Source organism: Heterocephalus glaber, unplaced genomic scaffold (genome assembly GCF_053883595.1).
Source record: "Heterocephalus glaber isolate CG9 unplaced genomic scaffold, H.glaber_assembly_v1.0 deba00001504, whole genome shotgun sequence".
NCBI classification, from domain to species: Eukaryota; Metazoa; Chordata; class Mammalia; order Rodentia; family Bathyergidae; genus Heterocephalus; species Heterocephalus glaber.
This window is the reverse complement of record NW_028258324.1, coordinates 22,568,955-22,588,679: the sequence shown is the minus strand read 5'-3', so window position 1 is coordinate 22,588,679 and position 19,725 is coordinate 22,568,955. Positions and strand designations below refer to the sequence as shown.

The 19,725-nt window shown below is 32.5% G+C and overlaps 1 protein-coding gene and 1 pseudogene across 3 annotated transcripts in view; one reads left to right on the top strand and one right to left on the bottom strand.

Annotated features, from left to right (window-relative positions):
• Positions 1-19,725, top strand: part of Plod2 (procollagen-lysine,2-oxoglutarate 5-dioxygenase 2) — a 90,008-nt gene that overhangs the window by 46,184 nt on the left and 24,099 nt on the right. For all 3 annotated transcript variants that reach the window (XM_004834397.3, XM_004834396.3, XM_087186301.1), the window contains exons 4-7: positions 7,095-7,258; positions 10,278-10,390; positions 12,721-12,784; positions 14,234-14,331. In XM_004834397.3, coding sequence (XP_004834454.1) covers positions 7,095-7,258; positions 10,278-10,390; positions 12,721-12,784; positions 14,234-14,331 — 439 coding nt within the window. The remainder of the gene's footprint in view (positions 1-7,094; positions 7,259-10,277; positions 10,391-12,720; positions 12,785-14,233; positions 14,332-19,725) is intronic.
• LOC110347698 (eukaryotic translation initiation factor 4E pseudogene) lies at positions 6,080-6,738 on the bottom strand (annotated as a pseudogene).

The following is a 19,725-nucleotide window of genomic DNA, read 5'->3' as shown; positions in this document are numbered from 1 at the left end:
GATTTATTTCTCTGTTGGTTCACTGGACACTTATTATGCACTAAATATGTGTTAGACTTTAAAAGTTCTAATGTTTCTGCTGCCTGCCTCGCAAGCGTAAGGTCCCAAGTTCAATCTCCGGTACCAAAAAAAAAAAGTTCCAATGTCTCAAAAGTAATCTGAACTTTTATTTTGAAACTAGAGAGAGATTGTCATTTATCTTATAATTTTATAAATAGTCTTCCAGAAACATGGGGATACTCAGCTTCACAGACAGCAGTGGGGCCCATGGCTTGCTGTTTTGTCACTGTTCTGTCCCTCTGTGCGAAGTGTTGTTCCAGTGCTGGACCAGTCTCTGAAAATGGCCTGGAGAAATGTTCTCCCAGCTTGGGAGTGTCTTCATTGACTCTGCCCCTGCCAGCCTTAGTAAGGGTTTCATATTCAGCAAATGAAATTACATAGCATTTTAAGGAAAATTCACTAAGGCTTATTTGGGTTCTAAAATAATACTCATTTTACACCAGGTATGAAATAGTGTATGAAATAGTACTCATTTTACACCAATTTTCCTCTCTTCAGAACTCTTAAAATTTATATAATTTTCCACATTGCAATTTTATCATTTATTTTGCAAGTTCTTTTGAATGGATATTTTCAGCTAGGGTGTGTGTGTGTTTGTGTGTACATACACACAGGGATTTTAAAGCATAGTTACAGAGAATTAGTCTGTAATGATAATTATCTCTGGAAATAAAAAGGTGAAGATGTGATAAATGATGTAATTATCTGGTATTGTGCTACTTCTTGCTTCTGTTTCATTAGACTTCAGGCTTTTAGACATTAACTACTAGTAAGTAGTTTAGATGATCATAAACTTTTGTTTAAATTTATGCCAGCAATGCCCCAACAAATGGGGTTAGGGAACACATTAATTGCTTTCTTTTCTGGCTGTCTAGTAGCTCTTGCTTCTTGTTGAGACATGGGATGTTTCATTCATTCATTCATTCACTTGTTCATCAAATATTTACCGACCACCTTCACAATCCAAGGCTACGGGTATATGCATATGAAGGGAAGATCTGGTTTGGTATAAGATAGACTCTTAGAATTAAGAGCAGAAAATAAAACATTTGATAAAAGGGGAGAGGAAAAGAACTGTGAGAGCTAAGTGGAAGGAAAAAAATGTTTTCCAGTAAAGTGGCCAAGGAATGGCCACTTTACTGGCCATTCCTTGGCCAGAAGTGGCATTGGAAGGCAAGGGATTTAGCTCAGTGGTTCTGCTACCTGCCTCAAAAGCTCAAGGTCCTGAGTTTAATCCCCAGTACCAAAAAAAAAAAAAAAAAAGTGGCATTGGAAATGTTCCATGAAGGTGGACAGTTTGGACCAAATTGGGAAAATGTGTCTTATAAGGGGAGGGAGGGTGACATCAGTAGGAAATTCATAGATGACAGATCAAATAATTCAGTTTGACCTCAGAATAGTTTATTTAAAAGAAGATTATTAATATGATGCGGATTCATTTAGATTTTATTCTGTACGTCAGAGGTCAGTAAACTGTGCTCCAGCCGATTGGCTGTTTTTGTAGAAAGTTTTTTTGGAACACCGCTATGCACGTATGTTTCCATATCGACTATAGTGACTTCTGCACAACAGGTACAGAATTCAGTCTTGACAGAGCCCATATGACCTCTAACTTTAAATGATTTTCTGTAAAAGGCTAGGGAATAAATATCTTCTGACTCCTGCTTTAGGCCATACTCAAAAAATACCGAGTTAGTCTGGTATCTGGCACCTTCAGGAGTTTATCAGATAGTCCTGTTTAGAAATGAGGAGGACTTGGGTAATGGGGAGGCCTATAGTATTTTTCATTAATCTAGGCCTGTGCCTTCTAGTGATACTGTATTGCAGAGGATTGGAATGCTAAATAGATTAAGTAGATGGAATCAATAGGATTTGGTAAAAGATTTGATGAGAGGGGCCATGAAGAAGGAGTCTGGGCTGAATGAAAGATTTTTAGTCTGGGTGACTGTGTGGTGGATGGTATTGCAGAAACGGAAAACAGAAGGGCAAACACTTGTAAAAATCTCAATGACCTGTTGGAGACAGAACGCTGACATAGCAAGGTGGGCTCTTATGATTTTTGCAGGACTCAGGAGTTAAATGTGGAAAGTTGTATTTTATTCTTCATATTTAAATAGAATGAGCTCCCATGAGAATTATTTTTATAACCTTTGTGCATTCTTTTGTTTTTAAAAGGTTTTTGACTTTGAGTTTTTGTGGCCCGAATAATTCTAAGTAGAAAAAGTTTTGTTACCTTTTTGAGCCATTTTTAAATACATTCAAATATTTTTCTGAAGTACTGAAACACAGAAATAACAATGCTGCTAGAATGAATTGGGGAAAGTTTGAGCAACTTTATATTTCTATTCAAAGTTGAACTCACATATGCATTATGTGAAAATAATTTCCCTTCCCTTTTGCTTTGAGACAATTGCACACTAATTGAAAAGTAATACATGCTTATAAAATACTAAGTTATTAAAATAAGTTACCATAATTCTTCTATTGTAAGCCACTGACTTTCTCTGTCCATCACTAGGGCTTTAAAGATGGAAAACGATCATTTTCCTAAGTTGGATTTATAACAATTTTTTCTGGTACTGGTGATTCAACCTAAGTGTGAAAAGCCTTGGGAACATGAATATTTTGCTTCTCACTTGCTAGTTAAGTGCTCTACCATTGAGCACGCCACCCCCCACAGTTTGTTTTTATAACTTTTAAATATGTGACACTACCTGCAAAATTTTTAAGTCAGTTTGGCCTAAGCTCCCAATCATGATTCTCTGACATACATGTGGTATATTTTTTCCACTTCCAAAAAGGATTTTGGGTTTCTATATAATTCTCATGGCAGTGTCTGTCTCAGAGAATTTATCTCACTTCTCATGACTCACTTACCCATAAAAACTAGACTTCTTTCCTAATATACAATAAAAATATCAGTAATTGGGGAAATACTTCTATTGAAGATATAAGGTTGATGAAGTCAGTTATATGTAGAAGAAAAAGGGAAACTTGCGTTTTATAAAGTCAGATTAATTCAGCTATTTTAAAAATAAATAGGCATGGAAAGGTTGATTTGAGGTTTTATTGTAACAGTTTTATTCTGATCTAACATTTTATTTTAGAAATTTGTCTCAGGTTAAGAATAAAATTATTTTAATTTACATATTGGTAGAAACTTAAAAATGAGTTATGCTCTTCCCTTCCCTTCATACTATCCCCTTTCCTTTAGAATCTTTTTGCTAACTTTATTGAGTGTTTACAATATATTACCTATTGTTCATTTTTAATTAAAATTTCACAATTACTTGGCTCCATAAATACTTTTGCCTGTTTGATAAGAAACTAAAGCTTAAATACTTTCAATAACTTGCCTGTGAATTACTCTGATAGCAAGTGACAGAGCTGGGATTGAAAATCTATATGACAAACTTCAAATATATGACTATGAGTGACTATCATTATGCTATTAATAGTTTTACCAACTTCTTGTCTATTGATCCTGGAAATTAAAAAAAAATTAAAAAACCCAAAATCAGTTTGCATCAATACCTGTCTACCAATCTAAATGTAAATATACAGATATTTTAATTTTACAGTGTTATTTTTTATGACTAAAATAAGTGATAAAAGTTAATTCCTATAAAACAATTTGAAATGAAATTATCTATCTCTCTGACAACCACTCAGTATTACTCTATGATTTAAAAATTAGTGTAGCAAATTTATAAATTTCATTTGTGTATCTCAAAATTTTAATTTAATTTAATTGTCTCAAAATTTTAATTTTCTTTAACTGTGAGGATAGGACTATATGATGAGGGTGTATGTGCCCAATATTTTTCACTTGTACAGTTTCACAGTGAAGGGAAAGAGAGGAAATAGAGAATAGGCAGCTTAGTATTTAAAGGACAGAACTTGGAGGTTACAGAAGTTAGCTCGGCTCATGTTTTTCTGGACAGAATTCGTCATACTGCCACATCTAGCTTCACAGTAGTTTCTGAGCATAATGGCTATGTACCCAACTTATGCTTGGGGATTACATTACCAAAATAAAAGCATGAGACAGATTTGGGGGTGAGTTGTCATCTCTGCCACAAGTCTAAACAGTGATCTATAAAAACACAGTGTTTTTGCTTATATATTTAAATGGAAAAAATTTATTGGAGTTTTACTTTGAGAAAGATAAAAACAGTGTGTTTTTATTTTGATAAAGTAATTCATATATGCTAAATCATAAATTAGTAAATCTAACCTGAATTGTAACTTATCCTAGCATATTAGCCAATTTCTTGAGCTTAAATCTCACTGAAAAAGTCATATGGAAAAGCTTTATTGTTCCTCTGATCAGATATGACAGTAGTGGATTCAGAATAACAGCTAATAGCTGTTAACTTCCTAATAGGAAGTTTTTGTGCTGAATCCAGAATATCGGTTTTCTCTTGTTGTTTGCCACCTGAAATAAGTCATTAAGTTATCATCTTTGGAAATATTTGGCCTTGAGGCACACTGATGTAAAAAACTGCAGAATAATTTGAGGTTGCAATGAATAGAGAATTTACTGCATAGAGGAAATATTTTACATAGCAGCTTTTACACTTAATATCAGGTTAAGTCGTTGTAATTTTGTGAATTAACTGCAAGAAATAAAAGATGAACAAATCAATGAAATTCTGACATTAAATTTATTTTTACATTTTTAGATTTTTTAGATTTATTATCTTTAAAAAGATGTAGTTGTCTGAACACATTTACAGATTTCAGGCTACATAATGACTCAAATGTATATTAATGATATCTAATATTTAAGTCTTTGTGAAAGGTAATGAATTCTTCAGAAATGATAGAGGATTATTAGGAATTGAATGCAAATATTAGGCAGTTTAATGGTGACTTTTTTCCATATACTACCTATTAAATTTATTAAAAATTGTAGTAAACATAATAAACTAGTCCTCCAAATGTATGCTGTTCAGGTGGAAAACACTACAAGAGAAGACATAATAGAGACTGCCCTGCAATAAAAAGTACAAATTTCTTCTACAGAGACAGAGAAATAAAAGGACAAATCTAGGTGTCTAAAAGACAATTCACTGTACATATTTTATTTACAGTTTTGTACAGTCTTAATATGAACGGGACCGCTTTTCTACTTGAGCCATTTTTAACCAAAGCAAAATAACCTAAGTAATACAAAGTTTTAAAATACAGCATGAACTCGCAAGCTCAAGGACCCAAGTTCGATCCCTGGTACCAAAATAACCCCCCAAAAACCCAAACAAACAAAAAAACAAAAACTAAGTCTAAAATACAGCATAAAGATACAAAAACAGACATACTAATTCTAGTTAGGAATGTAATTATGATGTTATATTATAATCCACAGTCGTGTTTAGGTAATCACACAAACATAGATCACTGATTTGAATAAAATGCATAAATTTGTAGCAAAGCTTTGTAGTTACAAAAAAATTACCAAAGTATGCACAAAATTAATGTTTATTCCACCCTCATGTCATATTCCTGGATCCTTTACCAATGTCACATAAAGAAAAAACAAAACCAAAACAAATGAAAAACTGAAATCAGAATCACTAATGTTATCAAGTAGGGAAACAAATAAATTAAAATCTAGCAGCCATCAGCAAGAGTACAGCAAAGATAATGCTGTCAAAAGAAACAAAGAAAATTGCTAGAGAACTGTATGCATCATACTCTTTCAAACCAGCAAAATATGCTCCTGCATACAATGGAACATAATGATTGTTTTCCTGTTACAATACAGAAATACAAGCTCTTTTTTGAATATTGTAAATGGGTAAAATGTGTTTATAATGGTAATTCTACTAAGCTATTACAGAGTGGACCAGGAACACATTTATGGATTCTAGGGATGCTGAGTACTATAATTCTTTGATTGGGATGGTGGATACTCTAGCAAAAATTAAAAAACAAAGCAAAACAAAAACCACAGAAGTACAAGACAAAAGACGAATGAGACTTCTCTCATATCTTAGCAACATTTAGATGGAATCAAATTTAAATGCAGTCCACTCTGCTTTTGAAGAGCCTTTGGTTCACCTCCCAAATCTCCATTGCTTGACGCAGTCTCCTATGAGAATACTCAGAAGGTGTCTTCTTAAACAACAAACCTATTTTTAGTGGTGGAGCCGCTCTTAGTAGCTGTGTCAACATGGGACTGATAACCAATCACTATCTTTGGAGGAAGTCCTAACCTTTCCTTGTATACTCTCCCTGTATGTTGAACAGCCTCTCTGTTCTCGCATTCAGTAGTCCATATTGCTATCTTATCATCTTTAGCTCTAACATTAACAGTAGCTCCACACACATCATCACTGTAGTCATCAAATGATTCTCCAATAAGGCACAGCAGTGTCTCTATCCAAAAGCGATCGAGGTCACTTCATCTCTGGTGTTTGTTCAGTGTGATTAGCCATTGTCCTCGCGTTTATTTTTCTCATCTTCCCACATAGCCTCAATACCATCCTTAAAAAGTGAGTAGTCACAGCCAGACATTAAATTACTAGACAATTGGATATAGTTGTACAGACTGTTCTGACGAGGATGTTTAATATAGTGTTCTGGGTTAGAAACCTCCTGGTTAGATTCTCTTTTCTCCTCTTCTGCAGGTGGGGGATTAGGAGTAGGGGTGATTTCTGGTTCCACAGTCACCATCTTAGATAGATATCTAATGGTGACTTTTGTAAAAGATTATATCTGAATTATTCATTTATATAATATTATTTAGTAACTATTTCTAACATTTCAACACTTTCAGAATTTTGATTTGTAGGCAGTTATTGAAAAAGTATTAACATCACTGCAAAAAATCTTTATTTTGACTTTTATTTGCCTAACATACAATCTATATAATATAAATTTGGGAAAATTTTTTGATGTCCTCTGTAAATAGCTAGTACTAATCTTATGTGGGATTCTAAATTCTGACTTTTGTTAGGGATCTTCTGTTGATTTATATGTCTAAATTCCAACCTACATATCTTAAAACTTGCTTTTCCTTCGCTAAACAGCTTTGATGTTATATTTGCTGGTGGTCCAGAAGAAGTTCTAAAGAAGTTCCAAAAGACAAACCACAAAGTAGTCTTTGCAGCAGATGGAATTCTGTGGCCAGATAAAAGACTGGCAGACAAGTATCCCATTGTGCACATTGGGAAACGCTACCTGAATTCAGGAGGTGGGTAAGATATGGAAAGAAAGGTTTAGTCTTAGTAAATTTTCAATACTGCTGAAGCAACTTTTAAAAAAATGTAGTAACTGTAGATGTGAAGTTTTAAATAACCATTATCAAATTATGCTATCAAACGATCAGTCTAAAATTTACCACCACACAGTTTAAAGGTGACAAAAGATTTCCCCATATTTTATGTTATTTGATTCTCCTGAGAGACTAGGCAATGTAGATGCTATAATTTTCACATTATAATAGCGGAAACTCATGTTGCTCAAATTTAAGTGACTTCTAAAGACTTTGAGATTTTCCAGGAAAAGTATCATGCAACCAAGTATGTTGAGTACTGTGTATAGCTTTAGTGAGAATTTTCCAAGTATAATAGGTATAGTAAGTTTCTGTCTTAAGTAAAAGTCCATTTTCAGTCTCTAATTATGTGACTTAAAAAAGTCAATGGTTAATTTGATCTAACTTGAAATACATTTGAGTAAATGAGTTATTTATTTTGAAATCAGTAGTTATATTTTACATTGAGTGTCTACATATACTGAAAGCATTAAAGTACCTATGCCATCATGGATTAAAAAACAAATTATTGCCTCACCCTTTTAAAAATAAAGTTTGATATTGGACATTGCTATGACTCCAAAGTGTTTCTCTTAGACGGAGATTGATTAATGTAAACATGACTAGAAGATACACCAAATAGGATGAAGGATGTTAGAGAAGATAGTTGGATGTAGATTGCAAGCCACATTGGGAAAGTGGATTTTTTTTGGGTACGCTACACATATATAACTGATACTGTTTAAGCTAATTAAAATTAATGATATTTCAAGTAGCAGTGTATCTGCATTCTAGACTTTTTTTAGCCACTTATGGTAAATAAATCCTTAGCAAGTAATTTAATTTCTCTGTGATTCCTCATATTCATCTCTTTTCACCCATACTATATTTTATCAACCCATTTCCAAAGTTATATTTTGGAATTTGTCAGCCCATACATATACTGAACTTCTGAAACCTTACATTCCAAATTTCACTGCTTAGTTTTAGCTTCCTTTTTTCCTCATCTTAGTACAGAAATGGTTTATCCAAAAACTCTTTTGACTATTTTTTTTCCCAATCTACAACCTTTAGATTTTACTTTGATGTTCAAGTCAAAATCTAGGGTTTATTGTATCAGTTACTCTATTCTTGGCACTCCTTCCCTCTTGGATTTCCAGCTGTGAACCTTCAAAGCTTCTACCTAGGGGCTCCCACTGTCACTCCTCTGCCTGAGCACCCTGCACTTGGGTTGGTTCTGCTTCCATGTCATGGCCTCTGAACTGCCAAAACCTCAGAAACAACACGTGTTAATCTCGCAATTTATCTCATGTCCTATGTAGTTTGAAACGTAGTTTTTTTAAAGGAAAAGTTAAGCTATTGAACTTTGAGAATTTTTATTTTATATTTATTAATTTTTTCCAAAAATGGCACACGTAGTGAAATCTCATGTAAATTCAACTAGATAGTGATATATCAACTCAGATGGCTGAATCTCAGACAGATTTATGATGTTGAGGAAACAGCAAATATCAGCAAATAAGTGCCATTAAGAAAAAGTATAAATGGGAAAGGGATTATACAAGGATATCAAAGCACCAACTTTATCCTTTCTGTAATCAGAATTATTAGAGATGGTAGAATGCATAAATATTTTCAGTAAAAGTTTGTGGCATTTCATGGGTGATATGTTGAGAATTAGTTACTTGAGAGACATATAGATCATGTAAACTATGTATTAAGTACTATAAAAATAGATGTAATTCTTTTTTATATATTTGAGGACATTTAGGTTTATGAAAAGCATAAGGAAACTTAATTTTTGGTAACCACTATTATAAACCAATTGAAAAATGTGATATAGAACTACTTAGTATATTTTGATCACAAAAGATTATTCAGAGGAATTAAAAATATATTATTCAGTGTGTTGGGATTTTTTATTTGCTAAAAATAACAAAACAGCAATTATTGACTGGCTTTTGTCATCTTTTCCTTTTGTCTTGTTTTCTCTAGGTAACAGTAATATTCTTAGATCTCTTTCTTCTAATTCTATTATTCCTATGAGAAAATTTTATTTTTAATGTAAAAACTTAGGTTTTATTTGAATTAATAGGAATAACATTGGTCCCTTTTTTTTTCTTTTGGTACTGCGGATCAAACTCGGGACCTTGCACTTGGGAGGCAGGCGTCAGCACCACTGAGCTAAATCCCCAGCCTGGGTCCCTTTTAAAAATTGTTGCATGTTAGTGAAACATAACAGCTTGGCTACCTTTCTGAAATTTAGAGGAGGACTCAATGGGAAAAACGATTCTGTTGTCTGTTATGTCTAACATAGACGAATGTTATTGGTATAGTTAATGCTTTTGCTCTAAGACCAAAGGGAACAGTCTAATTTTAGACTTCCTTTTTCCAGACAGTGACATAAAACTTAGCCAGAAAATTCTAAAAAAAAAAAAAAATTCTCCAAATGTCCTAGATATAAAATATTTCTGAGATTTTTGTAGTTTGTGAGAAATCCAACATGCTTTTGATTGCATTAGCATCTCTGGCACTGATACTAAAACCACTGTAGTGGAGATTTTCTTCTTTCAGAAACTGTGAATCCTTTGCAAGAGATCCAAGAAGAACATTTTAGAAGGTCAAAGAAAATTCTTCTGTCTTACTGTATTCCTTTCCTAGTCATTTTCCTTTAGTAGCTTTGGAAAATACGAGTTTTCCTTTTTTGTCAGTTAACTTTGGGAATGAGTTTAATTAAAAGAGTCTTTGATTATTTTGTTTTCTAATTGATAGTAACACTGTGTCATAGTTTATATATGAAACAAATTCAATATTTTTTTCATCATGAACTATGAACTTCCAACCTAATGGTTAGGTCTCATGGCATCATATTTTTGTGCAGTGATTTAATGGATTTAACATAGATCAAGGTTTGTTCTTTGAATTCTATATTCTATACTTCACTTCTGCTTTGTTGCAGGATTTATTGGCTATGCGCCGTATATCAACCGTATAGTTCAACAATGGAATCTCCAGGATAATGATGATGATCAACTATTTTATACTAAAATTTACATTGATCCACTACAAAGAGTAATAGCATGCATTTTTCCCTTTTATTGTTTTGTTAATTATATCATATTAATATGGAGTGGTCAGAAACAGATGATTTTATTATTAATGTGGGAATTGGAAAACTGAATTGCAAAATATTCTTGTCAATAACATACTTTAATAGAAGCCAGTGAAATACACAAAGAGTGAGTAGATGAGGTGAGTTTCTCACCTCTGACTGGGGATTGACACTCGTTTAATGAGTCCACACACTTCCTTTTGGTGCTCAAGTCAGCAACCTTAACAAATATGGGTGAGTCAGAGAGAAGAAAAGTAATGATGCAAGGCCAGGCTTTTTCCCAATAGTTATGTATATTGAAACTTATATTGAAACAATTTGATAGAAAAACGGAATGGGATCTCTCACTCCAGAGTTATAACCACACTACTGCTGTGTACCCATTTCCAGGCTGCCTCACAATAAAAGACAAATTACATCACTAAAACTTTTGAGGCTGGAGATTTTTAAAGAGTCAGTGATGAAGTCCCAGTTGAGTCTAGAGCAGTGATGGCAAGGCTTTTAGAGCTTTTAATGGTGACAGACAGCTTGCTGTGGCATGAATGACATAGGTTCACCACCACTGGTCTAGAGAATGATTTTTGTCAAATCTTAGAACAGATAGCTATCATTTCTTAAGACAAAAAATATAAGATATGTGTGTTCTTTTATTCCCTCTGTCTTGCAGTTATAATGTTTTTCACAAAAACTATTCTGCAGCTATTTGATACCATATACTTTTATAGTTTTAAAATACTTAGTGTATTTTCATTTTCATTCATAATCCTTTTAACCTTGCAAAGGCTTTTATATCTTTCTGAGCTTCTTTGATCCTATATAGGTGAGAGGCCAGACTCCATATCTATTCCTTGCCACAAAAACAAAACAACCCAAGGCCACATAGTAACATTTTACATAGTAACATTTTAGGGAGTGGATTCTAGGTTCTCTGAATACCAAAATCAGAATTTTCCCCATTTTTTCCTCCATTTCATACAATAGTGACACCAACTTGGTGTGTTCACCCAACTGCATTTGTAAAACACATTTTTGAAATGATAGGAATAAGCCTTTTTAATTTTAACATTACCTGTGACACCTTGAAACATGACTGATGGTCTAGGGAAAACACTGAAGACAAAAGCTCTGCTATATGTCCATATGTATTGTTCCAATTTTAGTATATGTGCTGCCAAAGCGAGCACTGTATGTCCATTTGGTTGCTGACCCAGATGGGATATTGGTTGTGGTTACTGTAGATGGAGTATAATCCTTAGATGGAATCCCAGGGAATAGCCAATTGGAGAATTTAGAATTTATGGGTATATAGATCCAGGAGTAAAGAGATGATGAATTTCCCCAAAAAATTAAGGCTTAAGGATTCTCAGGGCTGGTATACACACAGAACCTTATCCCCTTTATGAGTTAAGAATACTGCAACTCTTAAAATAGAACAGTGCAAAATAACAGCAGTCTAAAATAAGATAGATATTTTACCTACGTATTTATTTTTTCCTCTATCATTAAAAAATTAAGAAATAAGGAGTGCAAGGCTATTAGGGTGACTTTATGGTATCAAGAGGGAAAGATAGCTCTTTGCTATTTGACCATGGGTCTGTAGTTCATATTTTTAGTGTAACTTTCTTGTTCAAGACGACTACTATATCACCAGCCATGGTATCTGTATTCTGAGCAGCAAAAAGGCAGAATAATAAAAATTGGGCCATCTCAGTTTCATCACGTTTCTTTAAGTAGCCTTTCTAGACATCTCACAGGATTTTTTTCTGATATTTTTCTGTGACCAGAATATGTTTATGTGGCCACACATAACACATAAATGAAATTTTGTTTTTATTTCAAGTACATGTAACTGAAAATTTGAGTTCTTTTATTAAAGGGGAGAATGTTTGAAACAATAAACAATTTACTATGGGCCTAGAGAAAACATTCCTGAAGTGAAATTTTGGAGAAAAGTAAACTAATTTGAAACTATTTTTATAGTCATTCAAATAATATAAGTTGATGTTTTTAAAATTTTCTACATAAAGGAGATAACAATTCTAAAATTTTCTTAAATTTGTATATTTGTGTGTATCATCATTTGGAAGCATGATTTGTTTTAAATGTATTTTACAATAAATTGTACTTAACAGCTATCTCTGTCTTAGCTAAATATTTCAATCATCTAAATATTTTCATTCAACTTAACATAAGACTTTTAAGCTATAAATTCCCCCAGATAACAAATTATATTACTATGATGGTGGTGTTTGCTATCTTTTCCAATATTTTCTCTATTCTTATATTTTAGCAAGCTTTAAACATCACATTGGATCACAAATGCAAAATTTTCCAGGCCTTAAATGGAGCTACTGGTATGTTTTGTAAATCCTGTATTGCTTCTGTATACAAATGAACAACTATGTTTTCAACTATCTTTCCTTTGTTATATCCATTTTGGAGCTGTGACTAAGATTTACAATATATGTAATCTATCGTACAATATATGTAAATACATTGCAACCTTAAAAATTATTGAACTTTAACTTAAATCAGGTATAGTTCAGTACATTCAGTTAAAATTATTCCTCAAAAATAATGTGAAAAAGATAAGCTTCTGGCTTTAGGTAACTTAAAATTTAATCTATTAAGATCTGGGTATTTTAGATATATTTTTGAATTAATTATATCTCATTATTACACATTTTTCAATCCAATTTCCTTGTATCGTGCATTATCCAGAAGTATTACAATAGCTCTTTTTGACTCAGCTGAAAGGTAGCTCGTGACAAGTGTGAAAGACTTTGTACGTGTGTGTTCATGTTGTCTGTAAAGACTCATGTGTATACTGTCTTTTGTCTGTATGCATATATACCTGTACATTACTCCAGAGATACATATATCCTCATGAAAATATATTAATACATAGGAATAATCAATATATTAAAAATCAAAATGCCTCAATTCATTAATTCAGCACTGCATTAAAAAATTTAAATTATATAGCAGACATACAATTCTGCAATATATAGATCAGAAGGCATTCAGTTTGGAGTGCTAAGGAAATGTGAAGAAAGGAACTAGAAAACAAAAACCAGCTTCTGTTCTTGACTTGTATATTTCTGTATTTTATTGCATTTTATTTTTAAGAACTAGAAATCCTATAAATAGATGACAGTTACAAAAACTTGCTTATGCCAGGTAGTATTCTATTCACTGTACATATTTTGTTACTGTCTTCATAATTACCCTACAATGCCATGGATCGTATTCTACAGATGAATAAATTGAGTCAAAGAATTTAAGTAGACTGGGTGTAGTGGTGCATGCTTGCAATTCCACCACTCTGAGAGCCTGTGCCTGCCAGTTTAGCGATTTAGTGAGAGCCTATCTCAAGATAAAAATAAAAAAGGTTCTGTGGATGTAGCTTAGTGTGAAGACCGTGTATTCAGTTCCTAGTGTCACACACATCAAAATTTAAAGCAAAACAACAAAAAAAGAAGAAAATTAACTTGAGTGACATTACAGTATCATCAAGGGGTCAAGGCAAGATTGAAAAATGTTTTCTTTTTACTGGACAGCTCAGTGGGTTAACACCTCAGTTCTTTTGCTGGTTCAAAGGTGGAGGGAGGGAGGTGTGCTGGAACTGTTATCAACATATGTATCAGTATCATCCTGCGTTTTGAGTGTCTGCCGACTTGGTGTAGGCAGTTTCTAATTATTACACAATATGGGTATTAATTCTAAGAAATTTTATAATGCACATGCACACACAAACACATACGTTTTAAATTACTAAAACCTACTTTCTCTTTTTAACTCAGATGAAGTTGTTTTAAAATTTGAAAATGGCAAAACCAGAGCTAAGAATACATTTTATGAAACATTACCAGTGGCAATTAATGGAAATGGACCCACCAAGGTGAGTCACAGTGACTTTTATCTTGCTCTCTTTTTTGTAGAGGTAGACTATGGAATAATAGTTAGAATGTCATCTTCTTAAAAAGATTCTTTTACAAACTTCATTTTGATGTGAATAGTTTAGTGACTTCATTTTTTATACATTGTATCTTCTGATTTAATATTAATCAACCAAACTAAAGATTTTTATGTAGCAGGATAACTTTTCATTTTATCTGTAACACATTTCATTTGAGTGTTTTATTTAATACTGTAGTACCATATTTGAGAAGGAGTCACACTTCTCTAATCTCAGTGTTGTCTCTGAATAGGTATTGTTCAGGTCTTTAAGGGATCATCTATTTACCACTTTGTAAGGGATTACATGGTTTACCCCTTTAAGAGAACAATAATGTTAACAATCAAGGCATAACTGTGTGGCTGGAAAAATTTTCTTTTATGCTAATGCAAATGACAAAGACATAATTTGATTATGAAATTTGAAATTTTGGATGCTTTTCTGTTTCCAATACAGTGTACATCCATTAATGAAAGCTTTTGTTTGCAAACAATTTGGTTTGCAAACAGCACCATTTGGCAGAATTTTGTTTTTGTTTGCAAACTCTTCATAGGGTGACAAACATGGCCATGGCCATCTTTCCCACACAAACACAAAGATGGCCATCTTTTCCAAAATCATACAACAAATTAAGTTCATGAATGTATATATGAAAATTTTGCATTGCATGTATCCAGTCAGAATGGAACATAAATTGCAGTGACAAAATACACGTTTCAACATTGTTCAAAACAAGGTTCTGACATGCTGAGATGCCTGGTTTACTCATAAGTACCTATTAACAGGTAGATTTGCATCGAGGGAAGAGAAGATGAGGGATGTAATCTACTTCAGTGAAGTGATTAATTTAAATTTGAATAGAAGCTATGTGCATGGGAAGAAATTTTCCCTCCATCAAAATGGAAGAAGTAGATTCCCCTTGTCTAATCATTCCACCTTATTTTTCTTCCTATGGAGCAATCTTTCCCATATGCTCTCCTTCTCTATTTTGTAATCAAGCTTTTAAGCTCAGTTTTCAATTTCATATCAGTACTTTAAAGATCCTCAAGTCTTTCCCATTCTATAAACAAAACAAAAAACAAGTTAAAGTAAAACATCCTTGTCAGTTCATATTGTTTTCCTGCTCCTCTCTTTTTTCCTTTTTAAAGCAGACAAGTCAGTGCCCCCACTACTGCCCTTTCCATCAGAAAATGATTCAATTTATGTCTACTATGACACTCTTGCTGACTGTTCAGCACTACTGTGACAGTATATACCAGATACTGGGCAGGAAATGGTGTTTTCCTTTCCCTCTTACTCATTGAGCCTTTAGCTTAGGAATTATGGAAATAATATCTAGCATTCACTTTTGTTTCCCCAAGGCTCAGCACACTTGTAACATATACTAGGTTTTTAAGAAATCTCAGTTGAATGTCAGAGTCTATAAACAATCTAATGATGCAGCGTTATTCTTGGCCCTGATTAGACAGATTGTTTATTCTCATAGGGCAAGAATGCCATAAAATTACTCTGAGTCACTAAAGCTGTCTACTGTATATACAAGCTTGTTAAATGTACAGTTTGTTTTATGAAATCCTTTACTGTGTGGGCAGTTTCTGTTTTATCTTTGCTTGCAATACTTGCATTGCCAGCTAGGTAAGAGCTGGTATGGCTCAGCATCTTCCATGACTAAATATAGCACATTGTTTCTTCTTTTTGAAAAAATATTTTAACCAGATTTAAATATTCTGGGGTTTTTTTTGTATTTGGCATCAAACTCAGGACCTTGTGCTTGTGAGGCAGGTGGCAGAACCACTGAGCTAAATCCCCAGCCCTGTTCTGTTTTTTTAAAAATGTTATGGTTCTGCTGGTCTGTGCCAATAGGGCACTCACAGCAGTATGGTTTTATTTTTTTGGTACAACTGATGGAAAAATTACCACCAAATTGAAAGTTATTAAAATATAAACGTGAAAAGTAATGAGATTTAAATATTCTTAAAGAGTGAGCTTGGTCCTGAGAGTTCAGATATTTTGGGTAAGACCTAATGGTCAGTAACTATCAATTACTTTAGAATTTCTAGGATAATGCTGACAGGAGCTTTAAAAAGAGACTAAAGGACTTAGCATAAGAAAAAGAGCATACTACCCCTTAAGCATTTAGAGAAACATATGTGTACTATAAAAATTTAAATATTCTAGGAAACATTTTAGTTTGGACAATAATTGTTTTTGGCATTTCAAGCTGTATGATAATCCTGTTATATTTTCTGTGATTTGATCCTACCTAGTACATTCTGATTCTAGTTGACCACAAAAATGAAGTAGTTTTCATTATAAAAGTTATGTTTAGTCCCCTTCTCATTTGCAGAAGATTTATCTCCCTATTTCCTATTATGTTTTATTTTACTTTTCATTTAAATTTTGAGTTTTTCATATAGAGAAACCATGCTGAAGTATGCAATGATGAATTTATTTTTTACTTCCTCTAAATCTGATATTAGAACTTTTAAATTCAAAGTACTTTTAAAAATTACTTATAACCTTTGACCTACTAATATTGTTTTCATGTATGGCTGCTTTCAGTTTTTATGCCCTAAGTGTATGTCTTTGAACACTCCTCTTTTCATAATTGTATATAAACAATTTTTTAAATCTTGCATTTTATTTGAAACAAATTTCTGTATTATAAATAATTATTTACAAACTTGTCTTAATGCATTCTATTATAAATTTTTTTGTAGAATCTATGGGGTCTGGTTTGAAGCTTTCCTTTTTAATTCTTTTTATTTTTAATAATATATCATAAGATGCCTTATTTATTTATTTTTGATTTTGGGGATGCAGCCCAAGGGCCTTACACTTGCTAGACAAGCACTCTACTAAAGAACATTCCAAGCCTTTAAGATTTTTATTTTAATGTGTAGACTTTGTAAATATTAGACAAAGGTAATTATTATGAAATTGGTGATACAGTTAATACAGAAAATTTAAAATGGACAATAACTGTCCTGTTTTGCATATTAAATTATCATTTCTGCAACTAATTTGATTTATAATAAACATACTGACCTTAATTTTATGTATGAAAACCACAGTGGTAGGATCACTGTGACTAAATAAAACATGATTTAAGAAGAAAGAAAGAATTTGGCTGGAAAAGTTTCTTTGCCAATGAAATAACATCATACTTGGAAATATTTATGTATTGTGAAAGAATTGGGAAAATACTACTACCTCGTTGTAGATGAAGCGTTCCCAGGGCAGTCTAACTACACAAACAGTTTTCTGTACTTTCTAAAGCTGCCAGCAGAAATATCTGCAGGTTTTATGAAGAGATCAGATGTAAATAGAGGTGGCCGTGGTGGATGTGACCTCTCCCTGTGTGGTGAAATATCTCTCATCAATAGGAATGTTTCTAGGGGCTGGGGATTTAGCTCAGTGGTTTCGCCACCTGCTGCGCAAGCGCAAGGACCTGAGTTCGATCCCCGGTGCCAAAAAAAAAAAAATAGGAATGTTTCTAAAAGTCTTGAAAAAAAAGTCTTAATTACTTATGAAACAAAGTAAATAGCAGAAAGTGGAAAAGTTACAAAATTAAATTTTAATTCTTAAAATAAAAGTAATATTTTTCATACTTAGAATCTTAAATCTGTTGGTTAACTTAATATTCATGTAGGATTCTATTAGATTGATCAATAATGTACAAAATTAATATTACATTTTATGAGATTTCTGACATGGAGAAAGTGTCAGTCATTATAATGTGATGGGGATTCTTAAATATGACCAAGTATTTGAGGAAATTGTCTTTCCATTAGAAAAACTTTTCCTAAGTATATTAATAAAAACTATGTATTTTATATTTGCATTTTCCATCTCTTTAAAAATAACTCTTAATGAGAGACCCATTTTCAAATAAATCTATATTTTTCTTCAAAACTAACATTTTACAGAACATGAGTGATTAAATTAATGTTTGCATTCATCATTTGTCAATCAATAGTACACTTTTTACTTTTGGTAGACTTATTAAAATAGACTACATTGTCTATTGAAATGCTATTAGTGAATCTCATGAGTACCTATTTTATTCCTTGCAGTTTCTTGAATTGTCATAGAATCTAAAAGAAATGTAAATGAGTTACTGGTCCATATCATCTGATTTTGCTGTAATTAAATGTAGCTATATCTTCAATATCTGCATAACACAAAGCTTTTCTCATTTTAATTCATAGTGTACTTATTTCAGCAACATTTATTTCAAAAAGTCAGTACAGTAGAAGTATTTGAACAGAATCCCAGATATTTAGGAAGGAACTGTTAAAATGGCACTAGACTAGTTCTTTATCTGGGATCTTTTTTGAAGCTAAAAGCTTAGGAAGCTAGAAAAATTGACTTGATATTTCTATATATTTTTTAACTTCCATATTTAATATATATATATCAATTCTATCTTATGATTTCATCTCACTTTTCAAGTGAAAAATTGATTATATAAATATAATGAGGATTTTAGATGCTTTTTTAAAGCATTAGTATGAAATTCCAGCCAAAACTGTTTTGAAGCTTCACTGTCTTGAGGCAAAATGTGGAAAGAATGCAAAACCAAAAATCTACAAATGTACCTATCACCACTAGATAAAAAGATTGCAGAAGGTGTTGTAACTTTATGTATTATTTGTATATAATTTAGAATTTCTCTTAATATGTTCAGACTTTAGAGATACTGAAGATTTGTTGAGGAGTCCGAGAAAATCTTAATGTGCTTAACTCTATCTTCACTTACGGTCCCCACAAATAAACAAAATTCACTAGATTTTACAGATAAAATTAATACTAATAGATGTTTAGAGAGAGACAAGATAAGTAAAAAACAGATCCTCTGAGAGATATCAAAGGATTGGATGGGAAACCAGTATTATACTTTATTGTTGATAGGACTTGTTGGTAGGATCTGTCTTAGTCTACAAGTTATCTTTTCTTAAATCCAGAAACCTAGTTATAGTAGGATAGTTTCTAGGAAGAATTTAGTGCCTTTTAATGGTACAATTTACTCAGTGTTTGTTTTGTATGGTGATGTGTTGGTAAGAAGTCACTTTACCACTGCTCCATTTGCTATAGGTGTCTATGCTGGACATTTAAATACATTTATCTTACTACTAAATTATGATTCACTTTTTGTCTTTGCCAGTAAGTCTCACTTGGTTATTTAAAACTGTTTCATTGTTTAATGTATATTTAAAGTTGTCTTTTCCAGTATTACTTATTATATGAAATAAAGTGACCTTTAGGCTTAATCACACATTTTGACTTTGCCAGACATAGTTTATCTGCTTAATGATTTATAATCTGAAGAAAATT